The sequence below is a fragment of the Cricetulus griseus genome, chromosome 4 (assembly GCF_003668045.3).
Source record: "Cricetulus griseus strain 17A/GY chromosome 4, alternate assembly CriGri-PICRH-1.0, whole genome shotgun sequence".
Classification (NCBI taxonomy): Eukaryota; Metazoa; Chordata; class Mammalia; order Rodentia; family Cricetidae; genus Cricetulus; species Cricetulus griseus.
In genome coordinates, this window is record NC_048597.1 from 170,074,646 (window position 1) to 170,094,490 (window position 19,845).

General features: G+C 52.1%; 2 protein-coding genes across 3 annotated transcripts in view; one reads left to right on the plus strand and one right to left on the minus strand.

Annotated features, from left to right (window-relative positions):
- Positions 1 to 2,334: 2,334 nt before the first annotated feature.
- Cd276 (CD276 molecule) overlaps positions 2,335 to 19,845 on the minus strand; it is a 66,072-nt gene continuing 48,561 nt past the window's right edge. Inside the window, exon 8 of one of the 2 annotated variants that reach the window (XM_027414910.2) lies at positions 2,335 to 2,378. In XM_027414910.2, coding sequence (XP_027270711.1) covers positions 2,350 to 2,378 — 29 coding nt within the window. In that variant the 3' untranslated portion in view covers positions 2,335 to 2,349. Of the gene's footprint in view, positions 2,379 to 19,581; positions 19,790 to 19,845 lie in introns of those variants that run through there. The other variant, XM_027414912.2, reaches the window with a different exon arrangement.
- Insyn1 (inhibitory synaptic factor 1) lies at positions 4,990 to 14,550 on the plus strand. Its single transcript, XM_035443741.1, has 2 exons — positions 4,990 to 5,145; positions 13,831 to 14,550. The coding sequence occupies exons 1-2, from the start codon at positions 4,990 to 4,992 to the stop codon at positions 14,548 to 14,550; spliced, it is 876 nt and encodes a 291-aa protein (XP_035299632.1).

The window sequence follows — 19,845 nt, forward strand, 5'->3', positions numbered from 1 at the left end:
TTTTTCTGAGTCTAAGAAACAATAATTTTAAAAAGTAGCAACAGTCTCCACTCTGTCCCTATAGCCAATTCATAAAAATATAAAAATGTTTATGGGTCCCTTATACCCACTCGCAGAGGTTAAATAACTTGTTCGAGGTCACACAAATAGTCAATACTTTCTGTAGACTAAAGGATTAGGGAACACTACCTGGGAATGGAGGAGGTAGTGGGCAGAGCAAAGTGAGCCTGGAGGATGGAACATCTGGGTGCATATACAGGACACTGAGGGCAGTGACCCCCAAACTCAGGGAAGTAAGTCTGAACACTCCCATATCTGTCTGATCTCTCCATTCTATGGCAGACCTTTCAAGATTTCCAATCAGAAACACCTCTAAGTCTGCTCTTCTCCAGTCTACCCCAGCAGACCCAACCATTCTCCACACGGTTTGTACACTGACCGCAACCCCCTCATCTTCTATCTTGTTGCCCTCCTGGATAGTCCAGCTATGGACAGGTCCTAGGCATAGTTTGAGCCACACAGAAGAGCAAAGAAATGTCACCTCCCCTTCCTAAACACTGAATTTCCTAATGGGCCCCAAGATCAGTTAGTATTAATCTGAAACCTCACAGGCTCCCAACACTCCCAGTTCAACTGAGTCACCCCGACTGTGTCTGATAGTAGATAGTTCCAGACCCAAGGTGATACATTCATTTACTGTTTCAGACTTAGTCCATGCTTGGTGCTGGCTGTCCCCCAGCATCATAGCTTCTGCAGAAGCAAGGCTGAGACTGTGTGTGTCTTCCACAAAATGTACCTAATGCCATAGACCTATGGACTCCAGATAAAATGGTATATGTGCTACTATGTGTATTTTATCACAAATTTAAGCCAAGTTATTGGTGGGATCTCTAGAGCCATCTCCTCAGATGAACCAGACCCCAAGCCCAGATAGCTAGATACCATCAAAAGGCAGCAGAGGAGAAACTTCCTGGTGGTGCTAGAAGACCCTGGGAACATAACCTCTGAGAGGACTCAGAGGCCAAGTTAACCTATTGATACCTACACCACCATTACTGTCCTGAATCCAATTCCACCCAGCTCCAAGTCCCCGGCCCTCCCTGCCTCTGTAGTTCAGGAGCTCGACTTTCTGTCTACCCAGCTTTTGAAATGTCTTCCTCACCAGCCATTCAGTCTTAAATCCCAACAATTTGGCTCTAGTCATTCCCTACTCATCCACCTACACACATAGCAAATTGTCCCTGCCAGTCACCAGTCACCTCCTGAGTGTGAAGGCCAGTGAGTGAGCACTTCACTTTCCCTCCCTCATGAGCAGCCTTTGACACCATTGGGTTGAGCCTCTCCATGCTGGGCCCACAACTCCACTCCCCGGACTCTGTTCCTAGCTCCCTGACTGCTACTTCCCATACCTCACTCCTGGACTCTTCCAAGCCACCAGCCTGGTTATTTCTGCACAGCTAACCTGCTTAATAACTCATCTTCTCTAAGGATAAGCCAAAATAACCACCACAAGCCAAGCACTGTCAAACCCTAGCCCTTCTATGAACAGAGATCTATTTCCTTTCTCTGCCAGTCCTAAACATCTGCTTTTCACCCCAGACCACTCAAATACCCACAAACATTTACTCAGCCTCACCTTAAACTGGGAGTACAGGACTCCCTGCTACTTCTCCAGGTTCGGAGTCTAAAAAATCACTAAATGATTTCACCAAGCAGAGCCCCTCCCCCCACACCTCTGCTGCTACTCTGACTGGCCTCCCACAGCTTAAGCGCAGCAAGAACCTTCTAATTGGGCAGCTAGCTGGCTGTGGCCTCCTCAAACCCACCACTGACTGTTGGGAGTGTGTGTGTGTGTGTGTGTGTAGTGGTGGGGAATTTCCTAAGAAAGCACCCCTCCCTGAGCCCACAGACCCCCGCCCCCCGCCACAGGAACAATTCCAAGCTTCTAACCATGGTCTCCTGTCTTCCTGATTCAGTCTTCCTCTGCCCCACTTCATACAGTCTTCCAATGGTATCAACCGGGGCCACTTTGACTGAAACTTGCTCTCCCTTAGGTTTGCTCCTGAGCCTTCTTCCCACCCACCTTCCCTCTTGGGGTGCTGATCTCCCCTCCCCCAGGCCACAGTCACCCCACCCAGTCTCCTACCTTTGTTAAGATTCAGCTCAAGGATTGCTTTCCTGGGAAGACCCTTCAGGGGTGGGGGCGCGGGTGCCTAACCTGCGCTTCCTCCTTGGCACCCCATACCTGCCACGTTACCAAAGCTTCTACAACTTGCCTGTGTTCTGCATGCACCACCCTTCGGTTTGCTCAAGAATGTCTTCGTAGGTTACTTTTCTTCCTCAACAGAACTAGCAGGGATCAAGGCCTTCTGGAGGCCCTGAAAGAAAAAACCAAACAAAACAAAATCAACGGAACAAAACAAACAAAAAACTGTTGAGAACTTGGATGATGAACAAGGAGAACCGAACCATCTGAAACACCCCAACTCACCAACCTCTCCCTCTCAACCAGAGCTTAGCACACACAATAGGCGTTCAGTAAAGGTTGCTTGGATTCTATTTACTGAACTGACACAAGATTTGGGGCAGTTTGAGGTATGATGGCAGAGGAGGGAAAGAGCCAGGAGGGGAAGCCCCGGGAGCACCGCAGTGGGGGAAGGAGGGCCAAGGGGTTGTGTGAAAGGAAGGTGAGGGAACTTGGAATCAAGTCCCGGTCTCTGTGCGCCCGGGACAGCGGCTGGCAGTCGAGCTAACCCTCCTTCAGCTCCACCAGCGCCCAGTCCTTCCGGCTCCCTAGGGTGGCGAGACCCCCCGGCTCGCTCGCTCGGCTCCGGGCGCTGGGAGGCGTGTGTGTCGCTTTAAAAGCTCCCTCCCGGCGCGCGGGGCCGGCCCCTTCCCTGCCAGCGCCGAGGCGAGCTGAGCCGCGCGAGCCCGGCGGCCTTTGAGGGAGCCAGCGCCCGCCCGGGCGGCCAGTCCGGCGGGGCGCGGCGGCGCTCGGGGGAAGCCGGCCAGGCCCGCGGAGCCGGGCGGGCAGCGCAGGGCAGGGTGAAGGCGAAGCAACCAGGGAGAGAGGCCCGAGCCGCCCCGGTGCCTCCTTTGCCCCATCGATAGCCACCCGGCGCCGGGCCGCGAGGCGCGGAGCCGTGAGCGAGCGCGCAGGAGGCGGTGGAGCCTAGCGGAGGCTGCGCGCCCCGTGTGCCCGGCCGGGCCCGCCGCGCCTCCTCCATCGCCTCCCTGGCGCCTCGCTGGCCCCCTCTGCCCTCTTTTGCTTCTTCTGCTCAGCCCCGCCGTGCCGAGGCCCCCAGACCTCGTGCGCTCTTCTCCGCTGTACTAGAAACCCGGTCCCCCAGGCCACCGTCGCCGCCCCTCCCCCGGGACTCGAAGGAATCCGGACTTTTCCCCACCGCGGATCGAGCCGATTGCCGAGCTGGGCTAAGCGGAATTTTCGGCCGCTCCGGACGCCGCCCGAGCCGGAGCGCGGACATTCTGGGTCCCGGCTGAGTGCACTCCGGACGCCTGGCAGTGCCAGCTCGGGAAGGGCAAGGCAAGCCAGGGGCAGGACAAGACTCCGGTGGGGCCCAGACCCGCCGAACTGGACTGGACGGAGAGGATCGCGAACCCTGCGGAGCCCGGGGAATGCCGGGCGTGGGCTGAGGGGATCCCGGTGCCCTCCCCAGCCCTCCGACTTTGGCTCAGTCGCCCGGACCGGACCGTCGTCGCCTCGGCCCGGGTCACCTGTGGCCTCAGGGGCCCCCGAGCCCTCCGGACCCTTGCGACCCGGAGCCTGGCAAACGTGGTGGGAGATTTTTCCTGCCCCCTTCCCCGGAGCGCGGAGGCCCCGCCCCCTCCCACCGCCCAGATGTCTCCGGTCACCGCACGGAGGACCTTCCTGAGGCCAGGAGCCGAAGGGTCCAGAGAGAGAAGCCCTCCCTAGGGGAGCCTTGGGGGCTCCCCCAACCTCGTCTTGGGGCTCGGCCCCCGACGCTGCTTGGAGGAAAGGCCGGTGCTCCCACCTTCTGTGAGTAGGGGAGTCCAGCTTTGGAGGGAAGGCGGGGCTGGGGAAGGAAGGGTCCGCTGGGGAAGAGGGCACCCTGTGGGCATTGGAGGAAGGATGGAGGACTGGAGAGGCCCTGTACTGAACCAGTCTGTCCAAGCTTGGGGGTGGGGGTGGGGGGGAAGCACGACCACAGCTAGAGTGCCCCAGAGGAGGCTGAGGACTTATGCCCCTAAACCAGGGGCTCCTCCACTATTCCTATAGAAGAGGGGTGTGCTGAAAACCATCTGCCTCCACCACCCCTCCCCAAAAACAAAAATAAATAAATAAATCTCCAGCGATGAAGGAGGGTGCAGGCAGGGAGAAGAGGGAGGCATCAGCAGCAGGCTGGTGCAGCAGCCTGGGAGGGCTGACGCCAGGCTCGCTCTTTCTGCAGGGGGCTGCCCTCCTCCAATCCAGGTCCCTCTACAGCGCTGTTCACATCTGGAGCCCCCTCCACATCCGGAAGACCCTGACCACCGTCCCTCTGCAGGTTCGGCTGCATCTAGAGACCTCTGCCTTTGTAACTGCCTAGGAGTTGAGAGGGGATTGCTGCCTTCCCCCATCCCAAGGGCATCTCTTACCCTTAGTCCTTGCAGAATCATCCCCCTGCCTCCACACCCAGATTCAGGCAAAGATCAGCTCTGTACACCACAGGCACTTCAAGTCCTGGAAGCTGTTCTTGGCCCTAAGGCCCCTCCCCTTGCCCTCCTGTGTCCTCACCTTGACCCCCCCCAAGACTCTGTCTCCCTCTGGGTGCTCCATCCCCCACCCAGAGGCAAAGTAGGTCGAGTAGCAGGCTGAAGGGACTGGGTGAGGGCCGCCCAAGGCCAGGGTAGGCTGGGGGGCTGTTAAAATGTGGAGCTCTGCCCGGCCGAGGGGGGCTCCGTGGAGGCAGGCAAAGCGTGTGCCCCGCTGGGGCGAGTATGGGCAAGCTTGCGGCCACGTGGTGAAGGATGAACATTCGGGGTGCCCCGGACCTCGGGCAGCCCAGTGACGACCCCAACAGTGGTGGAGAGAGAGAGCGGATTCGACAGCGCATGAAGATGGTCATCGGGCAACTTGAAGGCATCCTGAGGGAACTCAAAGAAGTGGCTAAGGAGCTGAGGGAGGTGAGTGAGAGGCGAGCAAGGGCCACACAGACCCAAAACCCTGCCTGACTGAGCTCAGCATCAAAACATTTATATGTGTTTGAGTGTGCACATGGCCCATTCCACAGAGGACCACCCTTCCCGTTCTCCTTTCCTCATGTCTGTTTTGCTTTAAAAAAAAAAAAAAAAAAAAAAAAAGTCACCATCCCCAGAGCTGGTGGGGCCTTGGTGTGGCAGTGACTGCTTGAGCAGGTGCCAGTGGGACCAGCTCTATAGTTAGTACTCAGGGTACCCAATGAGAACTAAATCTGCCCCAGTCCATTCTTCATGGGACACTTTCTTCTGAAATCCAAGCTGTCCCTAGACCCTACTATTTACCTCTCAGACTGTGAGCAAGGACTCTAGGAGAGTGGATGGCTCTACTTAGTCAATCTCCACAGCTTGAGGTCCAGCTCAAAAAGTATTACTTAAGGGATCACACAGATACTCCAAACCCTTAATTTCCAAAAGGGGAGAGGAGTTAAAACCAGTTGTGGCCTCCCTATCCTAGAGTAAGAATGTGGCTGGGAGCTGTTGGTGGGGATCGGAGGCTCTTCTGTACACCAAAGAGGAGATAGGTCTTTTTATGGATATGTGCCCCCCCCCACACACACAGGGCATGCTTCGGGATGGTTTTTGCAAAGACCAAAAAGTCACCGAGAAACCCTCTCTGGCTTTCTAATCAGAGCCCAGTTTAATTACTGCTTCCCACATTGCTGGAGTAATGAGGTACACATGTCTTCCACCCTGCCCCCTGGGCTGTGTTCAAGTCCAAAATGCATGACCAGCGTTCTGAGCCGCTGGCCTGAATTTGCCCACTGGGTCCCATTTCACCAGTCAGGTGGGCTTTAGGAAACTTTCAACTCTTTGTAACCAGGGCCCCTGCAGGAATAGAGAGAGAATGGATCATTCTGAGTTATGAATTCAAGCTCCCCTACCAGCTGTGTATGGGGGGAGGGAGCTGTAGGAGACTGAGGACATGGGGCAGGCTGTGAGCAATGTGGCTTTCCAACATGGCCTGAATTCAAGGCAGGGAGAGGGGTTGTTTGAAGGGAACTGTGAGTAGGAGGGTGACAGAGATGTTTGGTCTGTTAGGGTAGTGCAGCTGGGGTTCCAAGGTTCCTGGCAGGCTTCATGAAACCTGCCAGGAGATCCTGTCTCCAGAGGTAGGCAGGCAGAGGCGACGGTGTGCCTGCCCACATCCCTGCCTGCTGTGGTCTGGACTCCATAATACAGTTCAGAAGTCAAAGACCACAAGTCCCTGGACAACCCTTCCTCTGACCTTATGAATCCAAAGGATTAGAGCATCCTCTCCTACCCTGTCTTATTTTGGATGGTTTTATCAGAGCCATGGGAACTGTCCAAAGTTTCAGTCTCAGGCAAGGTCATGGGACCCCCAACCAGAGCTGGTATTATCTATAATCCTGAGTCAGCCTTGGTACAACTCCCAGTGGGGCAGACTCCTGCCTCTTCTCCCTCAGCATAATCATCCAGAAATTTAAGGGATCTCACAGGTAGTCCAGGCAAGCTCTGTCCACTTACTATTGAAGAAACTGGGGTCCAGAGAGGAATAGGGGCTGGCCCAAGGCTACACATCCCACTCATGACAGAATTGAGCCTAGAATTCAAGATTCCCAATGCCAATTTGAAGCTTCAGCAGGTGGGCTATTGTATAACCTCAGCATTTTGACAGGAGCTTCCAAGAGATGTTTGATGCTTGTGATGTGGTGCCCAAGTGCTAGGGTTAATTTGTGGAGCTTTTCAATGTCCCCACCTTCCCTTTCATGCTCACTGACTCCCAGGCCCCTCACTCCAGAGCTCCAGGTGATAGTCTGTACACACCAGAGGTCTGAAGCAGGATAGAGTGATGAGTCCCATCCCCCACATCTGTAGGCCATGTGTCTCCACCCAAGACTTTGGCAGGTTGCTATGGAAACCAGAGTCTACCCCGTATGCCACTGCTTGTCCGCTGCCAATGGTACCCAGCTGGGTGGGGGTTGAGCCTCAGAGCTCCCTAGTCCCCCAGAAAGGGGAGGTATACATAGGGTAATGGGCAGAGAGGAAGGGAGACTCAAGCAGAAGAGCTATCATAACCACCTTCCAGTAGGCTGGGGTTTGTTGGGGACAGGAGTGTCTGTGGGTCTCAGATCCTGGTTTCAAACTTGTGATGTAGCTCTAGGTCCTTTGGAAGGACATAAAGCCGATCTGTCTGGCTCCATTCAGGCCCTCTGTGGTGTTTCTCTATCAGGGCTATGGGTGGGCCCATGGTTAAGTGAACAAGCCCCTATCCCCTCTTTATACCAGACTTCCTGGGCAGTACCTACTCATTGCCACCAGCTCAGACAGAATACTTGAGTATGAAGACAAGAGTTATGTGCAGGGTTGGCAGGGGTACTGCACAGGAACCTTGTTGAAAGAGCCAGGCAGCTAAGAGCAGGCAGGCTCTGCCATTCTCTTTGTCCTCCCTTCACCATCCTGCTGTCTGTACCTCCTCTTCCCTGCCTGACACCTCTGACCCCAGAAGACAGCCCCAAACACATACACACACCTACCTGAGCACAAAGCCTGAAACTAACCAAAAGATGAAAGCCACCAAAGCCTTCTCCCTGAGCCTCTGTTTGCTCTCTCTGAATAGGGCTACTGATGACTTGTGCCTCCCAGTGATGCTGCAAGGTTGTTGGAGGCTTAGCATACCTGCTCACACTTCCAGAGGATGTGGAGTTCCCTCTCCCCTTCCTCCCATCCCCCAGCACTTTGAAAGCCAAAACCGACCTGCTCAGGGATGTGACATGACAGACATTAATTAGCCCTCTTTTCTCCCAGGTTCTCCAATATACCAGGTTCCAGGCGAATCCCAGAAGGCTCCCTAAACTCCCCAGATTCCCTGGATCTCAGTCAGAGACATAGGCCATCTCAAGGGACAAGGAGCACATGCCAGGCAGCCAGAGATTCCTGGTTCAGTTCTTAGTACAGCTGCCTCCTGAACTGTGTGAACTTAGGAAAATTACTTTACTTCTCTGTGCTTCTGTTGGCTCCTCTGTAAGAGGAAGATACCATTTCATTCTATGCTCCCTCGTATATGAAAGCCAGCTACATATCCTTTTTTGTTTTGTTTTTGCTTTGCAGTATTAGGTATCAAACCTAGGTCCTAATACATGGGAAGCAAATGTTCTCCCATAGAGCTAGGGCTCGGCCACCCATGAGGTTACTGACTGAGTCTTGCACTTCCCTACACAGTCTTGTTTTTTAGAGTTACATGAGCTTTTTAGCCAAAAGCAGGGAGGTCAGGGCCAGGGCCTGGCTGCCTGGTAGAGACCTCTAATAGGTTGTCACCTGCAGAAAGTAGTCCCATCCCCTACCCAGTGAGGAAAGGAGAGAGATGGTGACAGGGATGGAGATACTACAGGGCTTCTATAAAGTGGTTTTTTAGCAGAGATGCATAGAAATGAGGGACAAGGTTGGCAGACATCTATGGGGAAGAGTATGGCAGGTGGTGGGAGCTGTGACACCAGGGTCCTGAGGAGGAAGTGTGCCCAGTCATCAGGAAGCCAGTGGAAAGTGGAGCAGTGAGAGGCAGGGGTCTGGGGGTGGGGCAAGGGAGGGTATCCCATGGAGCCTGTGCATCAGAGAATGGAATTCAAGTTTGCTGTCAGTGAGAAGCCCACACACTTTTAATATATCTTGGTATGTTCCTGGACGAGACTCTTGCCTTCCTGCTGTTCCCCTGCTGCCCATAGACTCAGCTCCACAGGCATGGTGAGGGGGGTCCTCATCCTTGACCCATCAGATTTTGAGTTCACCCTGAACTGTTACTTGTTTCTTCCTGGCCCATGGGGGTTCAGGTTTATTGATCACCTGTACCCCCACATCATCAGTGAATCTTGAGTAGGATCTAACTTAAGGGTGCTGTCACATCTGTGTCCCAAGAACCTCAGGACAATGGGGTAGGCACAGCCTCTCCTCGGCCTGAGGTGGCAGTGGAGGGTCCCACCACCTGGTTTACATAGGAAGCAGGCTCTGTGGCAGCCTGTTTGCCAGCTGTCCATGGGCCAGGTGCCATGTGTAAAAGTGGCAGGGAAAGCCACAGACCTCGCTAGTTAGAAATAAATAAATGTGGCCTACCAGAAAGCAGCTGGAGCAGGAAAAACCAGGGACCACAGGGCTGCACCAAAGTGGGTCATCTCAGTACCCACAGCTCAGTACAACCTGTGTGGATTTTTTTCTTATTATTTTTTTCATGCCTTCCTTTCCTCCCTTTTTCTTTTGCCTTTTCCTCCTCCGGACAGATTCACAGAGGCTCCCTAGCCAATTAGGCCAAATTGCAGGATGAGAGCCATGAATCATGGTCAGCTCACTCCCCATCTCCCCAATGCCACAGCCCCCCAGGAAGATAATAAACAATGTAATCACAGAATTAAAAAATAATCAGTGGTCATAAATAATGCAGGATCCCCAGTTATGTAACCGGCTGCCCAGGGAGCTGGGAAAGAGGGAAGGAGTGGGGACACTGGGTCTGGGACACATGGTCCCTCAGCACTGGCTTTTGGGCCTCAGGGGATGTGCACCCATGAATTCACACACACATAATAATATGCACACATGCATGCATGTATACACCCACACAAGCATGCATGCGTGCATTCTTCTGAGAGGGAGTTTAGCCAGGTGTACTGGTGGTCCAGGTCTGTAACAAAGAGACCTCCCAGCCTTCTTTCAGATGGCCTACAGCTGTGTTTGTAGAGTGGGCCAGTGTCTGTGGCACAATGGTGGGTGAAACAGACCCAACTTTGCCCTCTCTTAGGCTTACTGTCTAGTAGGGAGGCAGACATCAACCACATCACAACATACATGCATAAAAGTATAGCTGTGACCAATATCGCCCTCAGCTGGGGACCAGCAGGCTTCTTCCAGGAAGTGAGAATGGATGGTAGGAGGGAGGGCATGCCAGGTGAGCCCAGTGGCAGCTGGAGCTCCAGCTCTATAAAATGTGCAGAGATGAGGGGGAGGCCATTTGCTGGAGGGGAAAGGGGGTGGTGTTTGGAAGGCTCAGAAGTTTGGAGAACAGGGAAGGGTTGGAGGCAGAGGGGTGATATGGTCCTAATGCTGATCAGGAAATCTATTGCAGAGCATGGAGCAGAAACTGGCAGTTGGTGAGCAAGGCTGAGATCAAGACAGACTGGGGACACCCTTGGGACAGGGACTAGGTTCTATCTCAGCCCTGTCCCCCCAAGCCCTCATTATTGGCCCCTCTGGGACAGAGTAGTCTTGTTTGTAAGACGCCAGACCCAGGAGTCACGACTCCACTTCTGGCTTTAACTCAGCTCTTTCCAGGTGCTAGGCCTCAGTTTCCCTGTCAGCAAGCGCAGTAGCACGAGTAAATTCAGCAGTCTCTCTCTAGTACCCCCAGCTTAGAGATTTTTCTGGTTCTTTCTCCTTTCTCCCCCTTTTTCCTTCTGTGTATATAATTATTTCTCTGCACTCCAAGACAATCCCAAATTACATGTAGGCAAAATGATTATTAAATCTCGGAGAGAAATCACGTATTTCAAGACAGCCAGAGTGGAGAGGCAGGTAGCACGGGCTTGTTCCATACTAGCTTTCCACGTTGACCTGTGAAACTAGACACCAGGGAAGGGTTAGTGGGTTTATGAGCTGTGCAACCTTAATCATGACTGATCATGACCCTACACAGAAGCTGGGTACTGTGGGCATGTAGCTTCCCTTTCTCATCCTCACTTCTGTCACTTATCAAGTCATTGGGAAATCAGATAGGCCTCATGGACCTCTCAGCCCCTTTGTGTTCTGAATGGACACACCCACACTTTAGGCAAAAATGGGCAATCTTGGTACATGGGCCGTGGAAGGCAAACCTACCATACTCCAGCATTCTGAACAGGCACTGAAAGCTGCCTGTCAGCATGGCATTTCTTAGGTGAAAACCTGACTCCAATCTGCTCTTGGGTCTGGGTGTAAGCTCATGCTCACTGGTGCGAGGTAGATGTTGCTGTTCTACACTGCTCTGCATGCGTTCCCAGGGGCATTGGGTTAGGTCTTCAAAGTGACTCTCAGGCAGAGAAAATTCTGTTGGAATTCTTTTGTTGAAGAAACAGGCTGAAAGCTGAATAACTTGATTAAGGTTGCACAGCTCGTAAGTAGTGAAGTCAGGGTTGGAGTCCAGTATTGGCTACAGAGCCCAGGTATGGACAGGTTTGGTTGTTCTGACACTGTAGTTTAAAATATGGTGATATATTGTCCATCTTCATCTCCCTGATCAAGGAGAGGAGTATAAGAGTCAGAGACCACAATTCCAAACTGGATTATCACCTGCCTTCAATTCCACTGCCAAGAGAGGGCAGACGTGAGACCTAAAGACCACCTCCCTCTCTCCCACTGTATTCATGCAGAACCAGAAGAGGATGCTAATGAAAGGAAGGGATCCAAATGAGAACAGCTGGCCAGCCAGGGGTTCCTCAGTGAAAGGACGTGCCTGGGTTCCCAGGCTTCTAGGTTCCTGTTGGGCACACCTGGGATATCCCTACTATCTGTCCCTCAGGCCTGGGACCTGACGGTGCTCATTCCTGCTGAGCTCCAAGAAGCCGGACTTCTCTGCTCAGCCTGGCTTCAGCTGAGTCTTTTGGATCTCAGCCAAGCCATTCAACTCCAGCTTCCTCCTGGCACCCCCAGCCTCGGGCTGCAACAGCTGGTGACAGTCACCGATCAGGGAGTCCCATCTGAGCGTGTAGCTGCCTTAATGGCAGATCCACTCCTGAGGCTGCCCCAGCACCCAAGCCACCAGGTCAGTGCCTTTCAAAACAAGAGGCAACAACTGGTAGCATGATGATCTCGTGGATGTAGAGTGGAAAGTCTGGCACGTAGTAGGTGATCCAAGGCATGAAATGTTGTCACATTGATCCCAGGGCTCCTCCCGCTGTCCTCAATGCTCCCTGAGAAGCTCTTCTGCTGCCTTTGGCCAGGTGGTAAATGATTTTGAGTTCCAGCAAGCTTAGATGACTTGCCCAAAGTCTGTCCCCCAGGTGTGCTGACTCCTCCAGTTTGCTGCAGGCCATAGCAGAGAAGTTCTATCCCTGGCTTAGGGCATCCACTACCTGAACACCTTCTCATACTGACTCTTACAGACCCAGATGCCTAGAATCTCCCTCAGAAGTAAACTGGCTCACCCACTTAGAGATTGAGAAACAGACCTTAAGAGAAATAGGGACAGTCAGCTCACTTGCGGATAGAGCCCATCTCCTACTGACCCAGGTGCTGCAGGCAGTGTTTTTATGCTTTTCCTCGGAGCACTTGCCACCCATCCCTCACCGTGCATGAAACAGCATCTCATGCTAGCAGTTCCCAGTAATGAGTATTGGGTTAGGGCTTGCTTAGTTAACTTATTAACTGACCACCCTGAGCCCAGGCAGAGAATGCCAGCCAGATGCTGGGAGCTGGATGCCGTTCCTGATATCTTTGTCCCTGAGTCTCTGTGGCTCGGGCACTTGTTCCCTCCACTGCTTTTTTATTGCTTTATGTTTGAGTCTTGGCCCGACTCTGCTCTCTTCACCCTCATGCTCTATCCTCTCTCTAGGCCTTTGCCTAACCTGCCTCCCTCCCTTGCTGTGTTCTACCCTGATATATGTGCTGACAACAGCACAAGCAGGTGTATATCTGCAGGCAGGGCTGCCTGCCCAGAGGCCAGGCAGGCAGAGCAGGGTACAGTGACCTCCACAGATGAGCTGCCCCATGAGTGGCTTTAACAATCATCCCTGGGCCAGGGTGGATGGTCTCTTTATTGCTTCCCAAAGAATGCTGGCTTTGTTCCTTTTCCCAACAAGCTGAGATTGATCTCCATTCATCAGTGGGCAGGGAAGGCAAGGAGGGAGGAGGTTCCAGAGCACGAAGGTAGAAGGGGAGGGTGACTCAGCCAGTGCCACACACCTGTTGTTCCAGTCCCCAGGATTGGAAAGAGATCCCTTAGTGAGTCACTAACTAATGGGTCCAGGATGCTTTAGTAAGACTGGGTAGTGTCTTCTGCCATTTCTATCCACTGACTTCAAGTCCAGCTACCACAGTACAGCCAGCAGCTGGGAGACCTCCAGGTTTGCTGGAGTCCCTCAATCCCTTCTATCTGACCCTCTCTCAATCAGTATAAGCTTAAGCCCTGTTCACTACAGCATCTTCATTCCAAAGAACAGCTGTATTTGAGAGAGGAGGATGTGTGAATGAATAGGTGCCTGGTGGAGAGCAATAACCCTCCCTCCAGTGGACAGCACAGGCTTGGCTTGTCCAACTTGGCTTTGTGTTTGTTTGAGACTGAGTCTCTCACTGGCCTGGAACTTGCCAAGTAGGCTTGGCTAGCTGGTCAGCAAGCCTCAGGGATCCTCCTGTCTCCAATTCCCTGGAGCTAGATTATAAGCATAACCATGTCCAGCTTTTCTTTTTCTAAAGATGGGTTCTAGGAATCAAACCCAAGTCCTCATGTTTGTAAGGCAAGCTCTTTACCAGCTGAGCTATTTTCTCAATCCCAATTTGGGCCCTTAACAGTGCAAACAGACCTGTGACTTCCGTTCAGCCACCATCTTTCAGAGTCACCTGCCAGGAGGTCTTCAGGGCAGGACAGAGGCACACACACACCTAGCCCCTCTCACCTCCTCTCCCTTCCCTGGCCAGGTGGTGAGTCAGATCGACAAGCTAACTTCTGACTTTGACTTTGAACTGGAGCCAGACGACTGGACCACGGCCACTGTGAGCAGCACCTCCAGCAGTGACAAGGCAGGTGTGGGCGGCCCCTTTGACCTGGGCCACCTGGACTTCATGACAGCCGATATCCTCTCAGACAGCTGGGAGTTCTGTTCCTTCCTGGATGTCTCTACACCATCAGACTCTGTGGATGGCCCTGAGGCACCACGGCCAGGCACAGGCCCTGACTACCAGCTCATGAATGGTGGGATGCCTATCCCCAATGGGCCACGAGTAGAGACACCAGACTCTTCCAGTGAAGAGGCCTTCAGCGCTGGCCCTGCAAAGGGTCAGGTACCCCAGCGGACCCCAGGGACAAGGGAGAGGGTACGGTTCAGTGACAAAGTGCTCTACCACGCTCTGTGCTGTGATGATGAAGAAGGGGATGGTGAGGAGGAAGGAGAGGAGGAAGCAGGCCTGGCCCCAGAGCTGCCCCATGTGGAGCCACACACAGGCCCCCTCAAGCCCTCCCCAGCCCCATACAAGACCAGGCGCTCTCCGTTGACCACCCGACGCTTGGGCCCCACGTTGGCCCCAGAACAGACCCGGAGGGTCACAAGGAACAGCAGCACCCAGACAGTATCAGACAAGAGCACGCAGACAGTGCTGCCCTATACGTCCACCAAACAGAAAGCCAAGGGCAAGAACTAGGGGCTGGGGAGGGGGGATGCATAGAGCTATAAATATATATATATATTTAAACAAACACAGTCATAATAAAATTCATAAATACTAAGGATCCGGGCCCATAGGCCCTAAAGCCTTCAAGAAAGATCATCCTAACACAATCAGATGCTCAGAGTTTACCGTCCCCTCCATATGGCAGGGTTCCTGAAGGGAACTGAACCTTACCTTGCCCAGTGTAAGTCCCCATAGAGGTCTGTGGCTGCTGGCCTGGGCCGTGTCCTAGAGGGAACTCAGCAGCTGGAGGCAAGCTAAGGGAAGAGTATATCCCAGGACTCACCTGAAAGACTAAGAACTTAGGACCCAGGATTGGCATCACTGTGGCTAGACCCGTCCTCCTGGGCAGAGCTACATGGACAGACAGCCCCATCTCACACACCGCCCCACCCTGCATTTCAGGGTTGCCCCAAACACTGAGAAGGACACTGTGCTCTGGGGCAGGCCACACTGCCAGGAGGCTGGCAGTCACAGAGCCTATAGGACCCAGCTGGCCAGTCCGGAGAACCCAATCTGCTCTGATTCTTTCAGCTCCCATTCTTAGCTCCAGAGCTCAGAATTCTCAGAGCTTGGCCCTGAACAGATCCAAGTGTGTGGATAGTGATAGCAGCCATCACAGTGCTGGGAACTGAGACGTAGATGGACTTGACTGTCCACACTAGGCAGACGGGGGTCCAGTGTCTCCTACTTCTTCACACCCAAACCCTTAGCTCACCTTACTAAGTTCTGAATAGCAGTAGCAGAACTTCATCTGCAGCATGATCTCCCAGAAAGAGCATCCAAATGACCTGAGGGTGATGTTAGTCACTGTTCACATTTATTGAGCAGGCCACTCTGCTGAATGTACCATATAACATTATCTTATTGCCCCACTTTTCAGATAAGAAGACTGAGGTTCAGATACATGAAGTAACTGGCCCAAGGTCACAGAGCCTCAGATTTCCTGTCCCTGAGAACAAATAGCTTACAGGCTATGCCTGGCCCTGTTAGACAGCAGCTGCATCACCTTGGGCAAATCCATTTGCCTCCTTGAACCTTTCTACTTCCACTGTAAAATGGATCTGTTAATCTTCACCACGTCAGTAGCCGTCACAGGGATCCAGCAAGTGGTGAGTGTACACACTCAAGATAAACTGGAGGTACTAAATACCTAGTGTGGTCAGTGTGGGCCAGCCCACATCTCCAGAGACTTCCAGGGTAGAGGATCTGGATAGAAGCCATTCCCACAGTTCAGAAGCCATCCTGAGTCAGAAGTATCACATGCCTTTGCCCCTGCAAACAGCTTGAGGCCAGAAGATGGCCACAGTGTGACTCATTACCCTGCCTGGAGCAGAGTGGTAAGTTCTGAACTGCTGAGAGCATCAGTCCCGAGGCCTTGCTGGGACACATTCCTATTAATGCAGAACCACAGCCCACCAGGAAGGGCCTTGGGATCTGCTAGCACCTGCTGCCCCTGCTGGAGGGGTGCTGTGTAATCCCAGAGTGAAGACTAGCAGGTTAGTCTAGAGGGAATACAAGGACATGACTGGGAAATTTGGCAGACCTACAGTACCACAGGACGAGAGCCGTCCCAACTGTGATGAAATCAGAGCCCTATAAAGCCAGTGTGGTGTGGCCACCAGAGTAGAAATCCAGTGATGGCCAGCTCAGGCTAGCTCAGACCAGTGGGCCATTATGGTCCTATTCTTCCTGAGCTAAACAGTTCCCATTCTTCCCATTCTCCCTCTGAGACTGGTTTTTCCCTCATAAGAGGTAAGATTGTTTTTCTTATCTTTTCAACCATTATGGAGATGAAACCTAGAGAGCAATTCTCATTTCATGGGGGGTGGAGGGCTGAGACCCAGGGTCAGGGTCTCTGAGAGCCCTGAGTGAGGGATTTTTTCCCTTCTTAAATCCCTCCTCTGACCCAGGTTCATATGACTGTTAGGTCACAGATAACCTCAACCACTTGTGCCCAGGTGGGACATAGAGTGAGTGTGTCCTGGTTTTGAAGTAGATATAGGTCCACCATGGTAAAGGCCCAGAAAGCTCTTAGCCTACTCACCAGATCTGGATCTCACTGATAGTGAGATAGGATTGCAAGGACTTCTTAAGACTTGAAACACAGACCATATCCACCCAGGGAGAAAAGGCATCCTAACCATCAGAACAGATGGTCCCACCCTTAGAGGACACAAAGCCATCCTGGACCCCTCCTCTACCAGGTCAGCTATCCTCCAACTCCTCCTCCCTGCCTCCAGGCCTCTGCTGGTGTCTGACTTTTCTCCTGGGGAGCATATCTGCTTCTGGGAAGTTAAGATTTCACCTCCACCTGATGTGTGAACTCTGTTGTGCTATAGGTGCTCTGGAGGAAGTAGGAGGGATCCAAGCCAGCCCTTGTAACAGAGAGGAGGCTGAGCATAATAAATAGTTCCATTTAATGAGCACATACTAGGCACTGGAATTGTGGCAGCATGTGCCTTATCACATTCATTTCTTACAGAAATTACAAGATATGTCATTTTAACGTGCCTGTTTTCCATATGGGGAAACTGAGGTTCTGAGAATTCAAGTCACTTGCTAAAGGGCATACAATATGAGTTAGGGAATGAGTATTCAACCTCAAACTCAGCTTCTTAACACTCAAATATGTGCTAGCATAAGTGTAGACATTAGGTGGCCCAAGAATCAGATGAGCCTTGGAGGGTAAGAAATGTGTTTCAAGGAGAAAGCTGGTGAACCTTCTGTTTGGGGAGAACTTGGATACTGTCAACCTGTATGTCAGAGGGCCCTGTCTCAGCCTGAAACTGAATGGATCAGATTTGACAAATATTTGTCAAATATATCAATGAGCGCCCCCTGGCAGCAAGGACATCCACTGTGCATTCATTCATTGAGCCAACACTGAAGACCTCCGGTATGGCAGATCTCACGTTGCTGGTATGTGCATGCATGCACAGGCATGTACATGCATACACTTCCACATGCACATACACACACTCTCTCTCCCCTGTGAGAGTCTGGGTTAGGATGACTAGAAGCTGGACAGGAGAGAAGAACATTGTTTCAGCCTTGACAAGTCAGAGGTGTTTAGTGAGTCCAGCCTTGCCAGGATGCCTAGGGAGAAATGTCAGAAGGCAGGGGGCCAGTTTGGTGAGGAAGTCACTCAGAAACACGTCTCAGGGCTGCAGGCTCCTGGGCTGACACCGCTTTGGTAGGATAGGCACACTGCAGTGTCCTTGAGTGCCCAAGAATAAGGAAGATCCTTGCCCCTGTTTTCTAGATGTGGGGACAAGGGGCCAACTCTGTAGTTGACAAGAGGTGGTTTGATGAAACCAGGGCAGAAAGCAGGGCACACCATTCAAAGACAAGAACAGAGCCAGGCCATGTTAGCAGGGGAAAGGGTTAGGGGTGGGAATTAAAGAAGTAGCAGACCCAGCCCCCCAAACCCCCCTCTTGAGTCCCCTTTCTCTGTCACCACCTCTCCCACCTCCACCTGTCACCCACTTCTCCTTCCAAAACCAAGACTTGTGTAAGAAAACCAGCATTTATTGACAACCTGGTGCGTGCCAGGCACCCGGCCATGTCTTTTAACCAACACTAAATAACAGATTCAGCTGGGCCCTGTACAGAACAGGTTGTTCAATACTTATTTATTGAGCAAATGGATTAACCACAACCGTCATTTTACAGGTCAGGCAGGGAAACCAATGAACAAAGGAGGGCTTTTCAGAGTTACAAAGCAGGAATTTGTGTTACTACAGTTTGTGAAACCTATGAGAACAATGTTCATGGCCCTTCCTTTGGAATGGCGTATCCCTGGATACCTAGAAGGGGGAACGAGGATCATTTGGGGAAGCTAGGACTTTAAAACAAAGATGGCTGGAGTGATCATGTGCTAGGTATTGGAGTAAGGTCTTATTAAAGCTGAGAGTAGATATTGGAGCAAAAATGGGGCAAAATGGAAAACTTCAGACCCCACTAGCTCTCATCAATTCACCCCATCCTCTTGACAAGGGAGGGAGGCAGAGAATTGCCTAAGCTGAGATGAGAGCCTATCTTTAAGACAAGTCAATAATGTGCTATTCAGCAGACTATCATGATAGGGATGCCCTCAACGCATAAATGAAAATGGCACAGTTAACACCTTGGTCATGTGGATAAACTAAAGCCCTTGAAAACCACTGCATCTCTCATTCTGTCCTCCACAGTCCAGCTAGGCAGGATGCTGGGGCTGTGTCCTTCTGATACACATGAGCCAGCTGGGATCTCCATGTGACCTGACTCTGCCCACCTGCCTGCCTGCCCTGCACCCCAGCCACCATTATCATTTACCTCTCCTCCTTCGGTGGTCCCCAGCAAACAATCTGAGGTGATGGAGGGGTCTTGATTGACCTCAGACCAACATTGCTTAAGGTCTGGGCCCCAAGCTGATCAGATCTGACTCCCTGCCAGGAATACTTAAACTCACACACCTGCCCGAGGCTCCGTTGTCACTCCTGCTTCTGCTGGGACAAGCAAGGGTCAGGAGCTCTGTGAAGCAGGCTCACCATGTAACAGGGACTCACCATCAGGCCTCTCTGCCTCCACCTCAGAAGTGCCATAGAAACCCAGTCTCAAGGGCTGCCCCACCTGTCTGTTCCCCAGAAGACAAAGTAGAGTGGGCTGACTCCAGGGTACAATCCATGGAAGATTTTGGAAAGAGGTCTGAGGCCCTGATGCCTTTTGGTTCTTTTTCATTTCATTTTTTGAAAAGTTCTTATTAACATATGTTAATTAAACATAATAATGTGTTTCATTATGACATTTTATGCATATATAATGTATTTTGATTAATATATAATATATTAAGCCCTCATCACCCTCTCTTGGCCCCTCCTCCTGCTGATTCCCCATACTCATCTCAACTAATATTCCTTCTACTCTCATGCCTTTTTCTTTCTTCTGTGTGTGTGTGAGAGAGCGAGAGAGAGAGAGAGAGAGAGAGAGAGACAGAGACAGAGACAGAGACAGAGACAGAGAGACAGAGACAGAGAGACTCAGTTTAATTAGGTCTATTTACAGGAGCATGATAAATTTACCAATGGCTACATCACTGAAAAAAGATGTTTCTTCTTCACCAACCATTAGCTGCTTTTGGATCCTAAGGAACGGTTGGGGCTCCATGAACCCCTCTGAGAGCCCCAAACTTTGTGGGGTTTTCCATACTCATCCTAGAATGGGCACGCCCCTGTGAGAATGGAGAAATTTCCCAGTCAGATGGTGGTCTCAAAGACTTAACCCACT